The sequence below is a fragment of the Enhydra lutris genome, unplaced genomic scaffold (assembly GCF_002288905.1).
Source record: "Enhydra lutris kenyoni isolate GAN:26980312 unplaced genomic scaffold, ASM228890v2 scaffoldscaffold19, whole genome shotgun sequence".
In the NCBI taxonomy this organism is placed as follows: domain Eukaryota; kingdom Metazoa; phylum Chordata; class Mammalia; order Carnivora; family Mustelidae; genus Enhydra; species Enhydra lutris.
Genome location: NW_019154103.1, coordinates 19,764,680 through 19,778,539, shown reverse-complemented (window position 1 = coordinate 19,778,539; position 13,860 = coordinate 19,764,680). Strand labels below are relative to the sequence as shown.

The 13,860-nt window shown below is 34.1% G+C and overlaps 1 protein-coding gene across 3 annotated transcripts in view; it reads left to right on the top strand.

Annotated features, from left to right (window-relative positions):
• LOC111148327 (tetratricopeptide repeat domain 37) overlaps positions 1-13,860 on the top strand; it is an 88,413-nt gene that overhangs the window by 34,296 nt on the left and 40,257 nt on the right. For all 3 annotated transcript variants that reach the window (XM_022504834.1, XM_022504832.1, XM_022504831.1), the window contains 13 exons: positions 1,327-1,413; positions 1,680-1,783; positions 2,249-2,375; positions 3,738-3,917; positions 4,226-4,350; positions 6,173-6,426; positions 7,833-7,935; positions 10,016-10,192; positions 10,282-10,426; positions 10,595-10,673; positions 10,758-10,819; positions 10,932-10,988; positions 12,586-12,654. In XM_022504834.1, coding sequence (XP_022360542.1) covers positions 1,327-1,413; positions 1,680-1,783; positions 2,249-2,375; positions 3,738-3,917; positions 4,226-4,350; positions 6,173-6,426; positions 7,833-7,935; positions 10,016-10,192; positions 10,282-10,426; positions 10,595-10,673; positions 10,758-10,819; positions 10,932-10,988; positions 12,586-12,654 — 1,569 coding nt within the window. The remainder of the gene's footprint in view (positions 1-1,326; positions 1,414-1,679; positions 1,784-2,248; positions 2,376-3,737; positions 3,918-4,225; positions 4,351-6,172; positions 6,427-7,832; positions 7,936-10,015; positions 10,193-10,281; positions 10,427-10,594; positions 10,674-10,757; positions 10,820-10,931; positions 10,989-12,585; positions 12,655-13,860) is intronic.

Here is a 13,860-nt window from a genome sequence, read left to right as displayed (position 1 = left end):
AGAGCTGATAAAGTCCATGTCTGAAACAGAAAATATACAGGATGAGCCCGGGACATCTTAAAATGCTAGAAAGCAAGGAAACTATAAAAGACTTCTAGAATTATACTAGAAAGGCTTAGGAACTACCATGGGTTGGTTGTCACTGTCTAAAGGGTAGTTTGAGCACCAGTAACTACTGTGGGTGGAAAGATATCAAATAGGTTTTAAGTTTAAATTCATGTATTCCAGATGGTACAAAAAAAAAAATCAATAAAATCCTCAATTAAAAACTCTTTGGAGGATGCTAAGGAACCATTTGGCAAGATTCAAAGTATTTATCTTGCCTTTCCTTTATGAACTGTTGCTCAGAATAATCAAATAGATAATGGGGGGGGGAATTTTTTGTTGTTGAAATATTCCATCAATAAGGAAAGAAGGAATGCAGAATTAGAAAATCACCATTTTGCAGTCCATAATGAATTAATAGATCTAGGCATTGAAGATCAGTGGTTGCTAACCAACATCACCCAAGAGAAAGAACCGTGCATAGCCAAGTGTGTGTACGCGTGAAGTATTCCTGCCAAAGCATCAAAACTGAATCACATTACGTGTTGAGGCCTAACTACTAATTTATAGAAGATATGGGGGACCAAAGGACATGTCAGGACAATGGGAATACATTCAGTAAAATCCAGACTCAGAAATTGTGACAAGCGGCCCATATTTTTCAACAATTAAATTGTAAGAGAGGAAAAAAGAATGGAAGGGAGCCCTATAGATTGAGACTTAAGAGACTGTCTCTTGAAATGCATATACCTTATTCAGATTTTGATTAAAACAAAATCTTAAATATTTTCTGAGCCAATTGAGAAATTTGAACACTTGGTAATTTTTTGACGATAGTAAGGATGTATTGTTGGTTTTGGCGAGGTGTTTATAATGGTAGTAACAATTATGTTATATAAAAATGAACTTTTTAGATATATATTGTAAAGTATCAGATGAAAAGTTATAATATCTGGGGTAATCTAAGAAGGAGTGTAGTGAAATGGGTGGAGGTGTGGATGAGAAAAGATTGACTTTGAGTTTATAATTTTGAAGCTGGATAATGAGTACATGTGGGATTATTATACTATTCTCTAGTTTTTTTGAAATGTTTTTGAAATTTTCTCTAATAAAAAGGTTATAAAGAATGAGTGTGTTCATAGTGTTAAAAATAAGGACCTGTATGTCTTTACTCTGTGTTCTTCTATGGTTATTCTTTAATTAAAGCAAACATTGCTGCTCTGTGTTTAAAGCACAGAGCATTAATTAAAGAGACTTAATCTCTTTACAATTATTTTCTAGGTTTCTGATGCAAATAATATCCCAGGACTTTTGGTTCTTAAAAGCTTGGCCTATCTGAACAAAGGTTCATTAGATGAAGCTTCAAAGGTTGGTTTTTTTTTTTCATTCAAACTGGGATTTTTTTGGTCGGGGAGGGGCAAAGGGAGAGGGAGAGAGAGAATCTCAAGCAGACCCACTCCCAGCACAAAGCCTGACTGGGGCTCTGTCTCATAACCTTGAGGTCATGCCCTGAGCCAAAATCAAAAGTCAGATGCTTAAACAGCTGAGCCACCCAGGTTCTCTAAATTGGGAATTTTTTTTAAGCTACAAATGACTTAATTTGGATAAAGAATTGACAGATATCTACTTTATAGATTATGGAAGACCTTCTCTCTTCTTACCCTGACCTAGCTGAAGTTCATGCCCTGGAAGCTTTGATTCATTTTACCAAAAAGGATTATCTACAAGCAGAGAAATGGTAAGGATATGTTTAGACTGCACATAGATCTAGTCATATCTTAAGTTACTGTATTTCTCAAAAATTCAAAATGAGTAGTTTGATAAAGATCCATTTTGTGTAATATGATCTGCATAAGCATTAGTATTTTTAAGCAATGTATATAACATGTAGCACAGTACCTGTAAGAAAATTCTTTAATGGGTATGAAATTTAACTAGCTGATCATAATGGTCAGTGAGTAGAACAATGTTTGATGTGTTCTCCTAAATGCTTAGCACACTGGTAAAGCTAAAAGGCATTGTGCTTTTATAAGCTTCTCTTCAAAAAAATTTTTTTTCTCATTGTGATCTAAATTCTAAAGTAATAACTTACTTCTGATTTAGCATCTTTGAATAACTCCAACTTTGTCCCAACCAGGAGTTTCCTACATTGTGTGCATGTGTGTGTGTTCTGTGTATCTTCTTACTTCCTTTGGTGACTTAGTTTTCAGAGAGCTCTTGAGAAAGATGCTGAAGTTGCTGAATATCATTACCAACTTGGGTTAACATATTGGTTCATGAATGAAGAAACAAGAAAAGATAAAACAAAGACTCTTACCCACTTTCTAAAGGTAAAACAAATGCTACTATTCAATTCTTAGTTGAAATGGATTTGTAATAAAATCATAAATAATAATCAAATAAGTTAGGCACTTAAAATTGCTGTTTTCTGAACTGTTTTTATTTATTTTTTTAAAATTTATTTATTTTAGAGAGAGAGCAAGGGCATGAGTGGGAGGGGCAGAGGGAGAGAGGGAGAGAGAATCTCAAGCAGACTTCATGCTGAGCACAGAGCCCAATGCAGGGCTTCATCTCACAACCAGGAGACATGACCTGAGACAAAACCAGGAGTCAGACAGTTAACTGACTACACCACCTAGACAGCCCTGGTTTTTTTTTTAAACTGGAGTTTTTTGGTGTTTCATCTCTCACACACTAGGTTTTGTGAGAATGTTATGTGGGTTTTCAAGGAGAAAATAAAAAATGTAAAAGTTACTTATTTCAGAAACACACATTATAGAAGATGGGACATAATTATCTCTGGAGAAAAATACTGTTTTTAGGTAATTTCCACTATAATATGGGCATATATACTTCCATATGTTTAATTTCTCATATTTTAGATTTTAAAGATCTGAAGTCTTACGTTCTTACCTTGATGCGTAAAAGAAGGTTAATGTAATAATAACTCTAATTTCACATTTATTTTTAACAAAGAAATAATGTTTTTACACTTATTTACATTCTGTAAGTAGTAACAACCAACTCTCCTGTTGCTTTAAATCTTATATTAAGGGACATGTTGGTATATTTTTCTATGGTTAACAAAGGTGTTCCATTTTTCTTTTAACCTATGTATTTATCTTTCATGTTTTTATTTTATTTTTATTTTTTTAATTTTTAAAAATCTTGTGGTGGCTCTCCATTTTCAGTAAGTCAAAGTTAAATTCTTTTTTTTTTTTTTTTTTGAAGATTTTATTTATTTATTTGACAAACAGAGGGAGATCATAAGTAGGCAGGCAGGCTGAGAGAGAGGAGGAAGCAGGCTCCCTGCTGAGCAGAGAGCCCAATGTGGGACTCAATCCCAGGACCCTGAGATCATGACCTGAGCGGAAGGCAGAGGGTTAACCCACTGAGCCACCCAGGCACCCATATCTTTCGTGTTTTTTTTTTTTTAAAGATTTTATTTATTTATTTGACAGAGCGATCACAAGCAGGCAGAGAGGCAGGCAGAGAGAGAGGAGGAAGCAGGCTCCCCTAGAGAGCAGAGAGCCCGATGCGGGGCTCGATCCCAGGACTCTGAGATCATGACCTGAGCCGAAGGCAGCGGCTCAACCCACTGAGCCACCCAGGCGCCCCTATCTTTCGTGTTTTTAAAGAGAACCACACAGACAAGCTTTAATAATGTGTTGCTATCAATCTTTATTTCAAAGGCTGCCAGACTGGATCCATACATAGGCAGAGTTTTCCGCTCTTTAGGTCATTACTACAGAGATGTGGTAGGAGATAAAAACAGAGCCCGTGGCTGCTACAGGAAAGCTTTTGAATTAGATGATACTGATGCTGAATCTGGGGCTGCAGCAGTTGACTTAAGTGTGGAGCTTGAAGAGATGGTATGTCTAATAACTTAAACCCTTAGAAATATTTTTGTATGTGTGTACTTGAAAGTTACTATTTTTTTTAAATTTTTCTTTGTAGACGCAATAGAATATTTTTGCCACTGTGAGGGAGTAAATTTTCTTTTCATTGGCAGACATTACATTACTCATCACTTATTTTTGAAACTGTAGTTTGAGTATATACCGGTGTAAGTTTAAAAAATCAGAAGCGGTAAATGAAAATATGTTTGGGTACTTTACATAGGTGTTGCGTACTTTTATGGTATTTGAGATCTCTAATACTAGTCTTTTCTTAATTTCAGGAAACTGCCTTAGCTATCCTAACAGCAGTAACTCAAAGGGCAAGTGCTGGAACGGCAAAATGGGCCTGGCTTAGGCGAGGACTATACTATTTGAAAGCTGGTCAGCATTCTCAGGCTGTGGCTGAGTAAGGCACCTTATTACATTTAAACTATTAATGTATTTTTTTTTTAAATTAAACTCTTTGTATACCCGAAGTGGACTTCACAAGTTGCCTCATTCCAGGTTATATTTTGAGAGAAGGAATAGCAAAATTTATTTATAGTTGATTGGTTCTTTTTATGTGCAAGACACTGAAATTGCAAAAATAAATTAAATGATGTCCATTTGTTAAGGAGGTAGCCATTCTAATGAAGTGAAGTCTACCTAGTGTTACACATATGATAGGGGCTCGGTGGAAACTTCAGGAATGATAACAAGCTGAGGCTGATACCTTTGTTGTTCTCCCGGTGACATGCTTTGTGTTGGGACAGGAGATATATTTGCCAGCTTCATGTGCATGTGGTGCAGCTCATTTTTAGTCATTTGGTTTGAACTATACTTAAGAATAAATGAAATAGGGGAGCCTGGCTGGCTCAGTTGGTGGAGCATGCGACTCTTGATCTCAGGATCATGAATTTAAGCCCCATGTTGGGCACAGAGCTTACTTTAAAAAAAAGGAATAAGTAAAATATATTTAATAATAACAAATACATAATAAAAAGAAGATGTAGGGGAAGGGGGTTAAGTGATACAGCCTTAGCATTATAAAATAAATAAGTCACAGGGATGAAAAGTACAGCATATGGAATATAGTCAATCGTGTTGTAATAACTTTGTTTGGTGACAGAGGGTAAATATATTTATCAACTACACTTATCATGGTGAACATTTCATAGTGTCTGTAAGTTTCAAATCAGTGTGTTATACACCTGAAACTAATATAATATTGTACTTCAGCTGTACTTCAATTTAAAAAAATGAAGAACAAAGACTTTCTATTTATAAGGAAGTATAACAGAGCCTTAGCATTTCCTAGTAATGAGAATACAGCATCTATCAATTTAATTAAGTTTATAAGACCTCAGTCTGTATATAAAGTTTTTTCGTTATACTGCAAGAGATAAATTTCATTACTACAGTTATACTGAAAAATTAAAATGTAAATACTTAAATGTGAATGATCACAATGAATTATAAGCCTTGTATATTTTCTTTTTAGAAAGGATTAGAAAGTACCTTTTTTCTGAACCTAACAAATTGTTGTAGCAGGTTTTTTTCCCTCCAATTTGTGAGAACATTAACAAATATATATATATTTGGACTAAGATAAAATTTCTGATTTATATCAATACCTAGAATACTGTGATATTTCTGTTTTGGTGGAAGGATCAGTGGAGGATTATTAATTGTCATGAGGCATATGGAGATACATACCTATTCTGGTGGGAAACTGGAATTCTTCCAGATAGTCAAGGAAAAAAATTCTGACCAGCACTTGTTTGAAAAGTTATTTTGTTCTTATTCATTCCAAATTTATAATAAAATTTCTTAGTATTAAAATATTCAAGTTATAAAAATATATGTTCAAGTTGTAAAAGGAAAAGGTATAACTGCTTTATTTTTTTTTTAAGATTTATTTATTTATTTGAGAGAGAGAATGCATAAAGGGAGGAGGGAGGAGCAGAGAGAGAGAGAGGATCTCTAGCAGACTTCCTGCTGAGTGTGGAGCCCAAGACAGAGCTCCATCCCACAACCCCGAGATCATGACCTGAGCTGAAATCAAGAGTTGTCACTCAGCTGACTGAGCCACCCAGTTGTCCCGTATACCTGTTTTAAATAGCACTTTTATAAATAGAAGGAACCATGGATGTATGTGATTCAGTTGAATTATTGAGTTTTTATTTTCTTTTCAGATGTGGAAGTAGTTCTTTTACCTTTAGTTCACTTACTATTTACTGAAATTTTAGTTTACAGGCAGCATTAAGGGCAGACCCAAAGGACTTCAATTGTTGGGAGTCATTAGGAGAAGCATACTTAAGCAGAGGTGGCTATACGACAGCCTTGAAATCCTTCACAAAAGCCAGTGAGCTGAACCCAGAATCCACATACAGTGTGTTTAAGGTTGCAGCAATACAGCAAATCCTAGGCAAATACAAGGAGGCGGTAGCTCAATACCAGCTGATCATTAAAAAGAAAGAAGATTATGTGCCAGCTTTGAAAGGTAATTTTTTAATACCCCCTTGACTTTTGTGATACTAGAGTTTAAAATCCTTGAGTAAACGTCTTCCAGAATGTATTTTGTAACCTGAAAAGGATTTCTTTTGTTAACAACAGCAAGGTGTCTTTTTTCATGGACCTCTTATAGTATGACTTGTTATATAGATTTGAATATAGAAAAATCAAATCTTGTTTCATAACAGTAAATAGTAATATGATAAACATTTAACTTGTAGATCAAATAGTATGATAGCTATTTGGTGGATCTCTAAAACAAGAGTTTCCCTGCTCTTATATTTTAATAATTAATTTACTATATCTTCAGAATATTTCAATATATTTTAATTACTTTTTAACTTATAGGAGTTTTTTTTCCCATATTTTGAACTTCAGGGACAACTTATATTGTTTTGTTATTTAAATTAATTTCAGTTTGTCCATATATATCTACTCCTTCTGAACAAATGATTTTTGGTAATATAAAGTAAAATGCCACCATCCATATATAATCTAAATTTTATATGATTATATATAACCATTTTTAAAAACCTAGAGCCCATTACATGTCCTTTACTCCATTTCTTTTTTTTTTTTATTTCTTTTTTTTTTTTAAATGAAACAATTATGGTTTAAGTCAGAAATAGGGTATGTTGGAAGTAATACATGACTTAGATCTTGAAAACTTCTTTTTAAATTTTGAAAAACTTTCCTCAAGTGAAATTAATTTATTAATTATTAAATCTTTACTGGGCACTTGAGGAGATTGCTGTTTCATTTAAATTTTACAGTGTAGGGACGCCTGGGTGTCTCAGTTAAGCAGCTGCCTTCGGCTCAGGTCATGATCCCAGCATCCTGGGATCGAGTCTCACATCGGGCTCCTTGCTCATCAGGGAGCCTGCTTCTCCCTCTGCCTCTGCCTGCCATTCTGTCTGCCTGTGCTTGCTCTCTCTCCCTCTCTCTCTCTGACAAATAAATAAATAAAATCTTTAAAAAAAAAAAAAAAAGAACTAAATTTTACAGTGTAGTTTGCTATCCAGTTTTGAATATAAAAAGATCAAATCTTGTTTCATAATAGTTAATAAATAGTAAGACAAAGGAGAGAAGCATTCAGTAGCATTTTCAAAGCTGAGGTTTTGAGTTAAGTAACTTGCCCAAAGCCAAGGAAATTCTTTTCCATGGATTTTTATCACTTTTAGTACACGTTTACTCCAACAGAACCTTCCCATTTGAATTCCATACTAAATGTATGCAAGACCAATCTTAAAGATAATTTTTATACAATACTACTGAGTTTTGTTTTTGGAAAGTGGCTTTAATATCACACCACTATGTTTTTGTTTTTTTTTTTCAACTTTATTTTGAGTGTTTCTTGTATGTGTTTTAATAACTAAAAACTTAACCTGGTTTTAGGTTTGGGCGAATGCCATCTCATGATGGCAAAAGCAGCTCTCGTCGATTATCTTGATGGGAAAGCTGTAGACTACATCGAAAAAGCACTGGAATATTTTACTTGGTTAGTATTATTCTTATTATTCATTGTATTTATTTTCTAGAATTATAATAAAGCCAAAGTTAGAAAATTTTTCTGTGTTTATTCTGTTAGGTAAAGCAATCATTATTCAGGATATCAAACACAAAGAATAAGGGACTAGCCAATGAATTCTGTACCATACATATTGTATTAATTTTGCATTGGGGAACAGATAGAATTTCTTGCTCTTAGTAGCAGCTGACATGCTAGATGCTAGGGAAGGGTGGGGAGCAGTCTGTCAGGGAAGTGGCAGCTTGGATACAACGTATCAGTGTTATATTTGATAGTAAGGGCCTGGTTTAGGTATATTGGTAGGGTTGCAGTTGAGGGGAAATGAGCAATCTCATTTTTCCTGAAGAGAATCTGTGTAGGAAAAAAAGTGATGTCTAATATTAAGGGAATCAGAAAAATCTGAGTAAATCTGGTATTTTATAGAACTATAAAGTCATTAGCTAAATAGAAGTGTTGTGTTAGATGATCTTTAAAAGTCCATTACACATATATTTGAATTATTCTTTTCTTAGACATCTTTCTTGTGCTCCCCTTCTTTTCTTTTCCTACTTGCCTTCTCTTGTGGTTCCTGTTGATTTGGTTGCTCCAGAATTGATTTTGAGTATGAACCAAATATGAAAAGAAAACCTTAGCCTTTTCTCTCCCACAGATTTTTATTGCTGCTTTTCAAGTCTCACATAATAGAGATCTTTCCAAAGAGGACAGGATATTGTGAAGAGGGCATGCTTCGTTTGAACTACTATTTAAGAGTAAATGTGAACCTTTCAGTGATGATATTTGAAATACAAATACTGCCTTTCTGACAATGGGAAATTGTGTTTTGGGTAGCCTATAGCATTCATGGCCAATTAAATGGAGGTCTATGAAACTTTTTAAGTGATAATCCCCAAATTTATGTTTACTTCTAGACTTAAAAGTTCATATTACCATAATTCTTATGTAAGCGTGATAGAAGTTATTTCACTTTACAGATATTTTATTTTTTTATTGAGCTTTAAAGAAAATAAGAATTTAGGCTGTTGAAATTACCTCTGTTTCTCTTTCCACTCTATTTTCTTCTTTCATACTGTCAATTTTATTTTTTATTTTTAGGTATTTTTTATTTTACTTTATTTTACCTCTTTTCCCCACAACAAGTGTACTATTTAATTCTCCTCCCCTATTTCCCCATTCCCCTACCTACCATCCCTCTGGTAACCATCAGTTTGTTTTCTTTAGTTAAGAGTCTGTTTCTTGGTCTGTCCCTCTTTTTTTTTTTTTTTTTTTCCCTTTGCTCATTTGTTTTGTTTCTTGTATCTCACATATGAGTAAAATCATACGGTATTTGCTTTTCTCTGACTTATTTCACTTAGCATTATGCTCTCTATCATGCTGTCAATTTTAGAAATTATGCTAAGGTATTTGGGCAGAGGAACTACAAATGGTGTTGTCCTTCCTCCTGATCCTCACAGTGGGCTTTCAGCAATGACTGCCGTAATTAATCTTATTTCTCAGGAAGATATTGGAAAATGATTTTTGGCTGGACTTTTTTAGTAGAAAAGGCTATGAGAAATGTTCCATCTGCTTGTCCATCTGCCAGTAAAATAGCTGTTTGATAGCTGATTATTGAGATTTGGCTTAAGTGAAATTGTCATGTTTTATTTCTAAGATCTTGAGAAGAGAAAACTGAAGAGAAATGGATTTTTCCATTTCCATCCATTAGAATGAGATTTTTCGCATTCTAAAAAGAAGTGACCTTTATCACCATAATTAATATTTTTACTTACTCTTTTAAGTTTGTGCATTCAGTCTTATTTGCTTCAGTAAATATGGGTCTTCACATGTTTGCAAAATGTCTGGCATTTAAAATGATCAATTCTTCCCCTTCCCTCCCTTCCTTTCTTCTTCCTAATAGGGAGGTGATAAAATGTGATCCATTTAGAAAGAATTTAGTAAAGCATTCACTGCACCAAACCAAGGAAGTAGTTGAAAATTAAGATTATAATGAGAGAGATAAATTTCCCATTGTTTGGAAAAAATGTATAAGAATCACACTGTTTGTTTTCTTTAGGGCTCTGCAACATCAAGCTGATGTCTCTTGCCTTTGGAAGCTAGTTGGGGATGCTTGTACCAGTCTGTATGCTGTCTCACCATCTAAAGTGAATGTTACTGTTTTAGGAGTCCTTTTAGGTCAGAAAGAAGAAAAACAAGTATTAAAGAAGAATGAGCTCCTCCATCTTGGAGGAAGGTAATTTACAAAGATTGCTAGTTAATGACATTCACTTTGAATTAGGACATTTTTAACAAAATGTAACATTTATTTTTGTATTTCCATAGGTGTTATGGTCGTGCGTTAAAACTGATGTCTACATCTAATACATGGTGTGACCTTGGAATTAATTATTATCGCCAAGCACAACATCTAGCAGAAACAGGCAGCAATACAAATGATCCTAAAGAATTGTTGGAGAAATCTTTACATGTATGGTTTTGAGAAATTTTTTTATAAGCTTTTTAAAAAACAAAGTGCTTTTCTGATAGATGTTTTTGATAAAGTAGATACTATTGTGTTATCATGTAAAACCACATTTATCTTGATATAAATGCTGATGTTCCAAGATATAAAAATTAATCCACTTTTACTTTTCAGTGTCTGAAAAAGGCAGTGAGACTTGACAGTAAAAATCACTTATACTGGAATGCTCTTGGAGTGGTTTCATGTCACAATGGTAAGAACTGAGTAACATTTCAATATTTTTAGAAGATGGTTTTAGGTAATAAAGTTCAGTTTCATCAAATTCTGTATTTTTCAGGTATTAGAAATTACGCCCTTGCTCAACACTGTTTCATCAAGTCTATCCAGTCGGAACAAATTGTGGGTGTTCTTTGTGTCTATCAATGATAAAGAACTTAAGAATTTAGTGTTAATAATTTTCTGAGACTGCCATGTAGGCAGGAACCTAATTGTGTATATATATGTTTTTTAGAATGCTGTTGCATGGACCAACTTGGGAGTGTTATACCTTGCAAATGAAAACATTGAGGTAAATGTATTTTCTGTTTTGTCACATTAAAAGTAAAAACGTTCTTTATTTATGACCTCTTTGTAATCGCTCATCTTCTTGTGGGGAATTACTTTGAATATTATTGTCTATTCAGTATGCTCTCCTGTATGCTAGATAATTGATGACATTTAGTTTATTATAGATATGAATAGTGAACGGTAAGATTTATTTTCCTTTCCACACAACTGAAGAAATTCTGGTTTTATGATTATGTTGCGTTTTCATTTAAAGATTAGAACAGTTCTGTTGTGAAATATTTGGGTGTTTTTCTTTTTATCCATACACATGTAAGAAGAGTTTGGTATAGGATCTGTTAGGGGTGGGGAGAGGAAGTCCTGGGGATGATTAGTACTGTCTTGCAGCTTAAGTTTAACCTCTGCTTGGGTGATTTCGATTGGGCCTGTAGTGTATATTAATTCCTTTAGATGCCACAATGTAATTTGTCATGCCTGAACAGTTTTATATTAGAGAATGCAAAATACAGTAATTGGAAACGTGTCTATAGGTCATGTTTAAAAGTTTCCATAAATCTGGGACTCCTGGGTGGCTCAGTGCATTAAGCCTCTGCCTTTGGCTCAGGTCATGATCTCAGGGTCCTGGGATCGAGCCCTGCATTGGGCTCTCTGCTCGGCGGGGAGCCTGCTTCCCCCTCTCTCTCTTCCTGCCTCTCTGCGTCGAATAAATAAATAAAATCTTTAAAAAAGAAAGTTTCCATAAATCTGTAGATAATAGCACATCTGCACCATTTTTTGTTTCGGCTGTTATATTGGATATCATCCTTTTAAAATAGCTTCAGTAATATTTTCAGGGATAAATTAAATCACTCCTAGATTGCTTCAAAAACTGTAAACAGAATGAAGGAGAATATTAATTTGGATCTTAAAATGTGAAAATATTTTTTAAAAATTTAAACAAAGCTAAATCTTAGTTAATAAGCTATGAATGTAGTTTTATGATAGCACAACTCAGTTGCTGTCTATGAGCTACCTTTTTCATAAGAAAAATAAGACTGTTTGCCATCATGTACATATTACTGAGTAGAGTATCAGGCAGCATGTAACAATAAGTATTTGGAGCAGAAAAATAAGCACGTAACTTAATGAGTCCAACTGAGGTATCTTTAAAGTTTCCTGAGTGCTTGGCACAGGTTTATGTTGCTCATTCTTTTTTCGCCCAGTAGCAGATACGTGTCATTGTTTGTTAGTTTTTATCCTACCAGTTAAGCTTCAGGAGGGGGTAGTAGGTACTTCTGTCAAACTGTGGCTGGCAAATGGATGGGTGATTGGTTAGAGGTTCTACAGACTATGAGGTGCACCCCTGTATTGCCCTTTCAGTGGGGACCGGAACCCCTAAGCTGGTAGAGAGATCTGTTGTACCTAGAGGTTTTTAAGACTAGGTAGTTAAAACACGGTTTTAAACATTACTAGTTTTGTTTAAACAATGAAATCTTAGATTTATAAGTGTTTTATGTTGACAAGTGTGACTTATCTTATTCTCTTATGCTTTTTAAACACAAGCAGTTTAATACTAAGTTAATAAAATGACATGGTTTTTTTTTTTTTACTTTTTTTCCTAGCAAGCTCATGAAGCTTTCAAAATGGCTCAATCTCTTGATCCATCTTATTTAATGTGCTGGATTGGACAAGTAAGATATATATGTTTATTAATAATCCAGGATATAAACAACCTATTAATGTAAAGTGGTATAAGTAACTATTAATTCAAATAACAATGATAATAATGATAACAGGTAACATTTGAGGACTTCCTTTGTGCTAGTCACTGTGCTAGTCTCTTTGTATATGTTATTTCAGTTAATCTTCCATCAGTGCTTTGAGATGGTGGTTGTTATTAAACTTTTCATGGATGGGGAAATTAAAGTTTAGAGATCCTAAGTATTGTGCCTAGGGTCATACAACTTGTATGATTAAGCTTTGGTCTGGGGTGGGGGAGGCTTTGAGCTAAACAAAAAACAAAAAACCCAGAACTCTGTTATTTAAATGCACATTTACCAAAAACATTAACATTGACAAAGATCATTCTGATTATGTTTTCCCATTTTCTGTAAAACCTTCATGTTTGATTTGATGGTGGTTTATGAGTATTGTTCTTCTGTTCACACTCTAGATTTGTGTATTGCCAAATAGGAATCAGGATACTTGGTTACAAATGCAAGTCCATCGTTGACCCGATTGTTTTATCGGAACATATCACTGCTAGATTTCATTTTTCTACCTTGAAAAAGAAGGGGCTTGGCTGATGGCCCCCAGGGTCTTACCTAGTTGAGAAGTTGTAATGAATTAGTAAGTGGTTGATTGTTTTGGTTCAGAGAATAGCAGGAGCATCACCCATCTCAGGAAATTAATAATCAGAATTTAGATATGTTTTATTCTACTTCTGATTTTTGGGTCAAATTCTAGTTAATTGGTGAAGCAAGTAGAGTTAGAAAGGTAACTCTATGAACTGTGGTTCTCTGAACTGTGGTAGCATCTGGGAGCAATGGCACTACTAATCTCTGTGTAAGTTACTGGATTCAGGGGGCCCAAGAGTTTGCATTTCTAACTGTTCCCAGGTGCTGGTGCTGGTCCAGGTACTTGACTTTGAGTAGTACTGCTCTGGGTCAGGAGATTTTGGATGCTAATCAGAGCCATCTAAGTAATTTTTTTTAATTTTTCAATTTTTTTATTTTTAAAAATAATTTATTTCAGACATTAACTGGTAGGTTTAATTAAATGGTAACAGTAAAAGTGAGACTTAATATTATTTCTTAAATAATATTAGTGATATATGATTTTTTTTATAAAAGGTAGATGAGTTTGAAAGTAATGTTATCTTACCTCATAGTCTATAA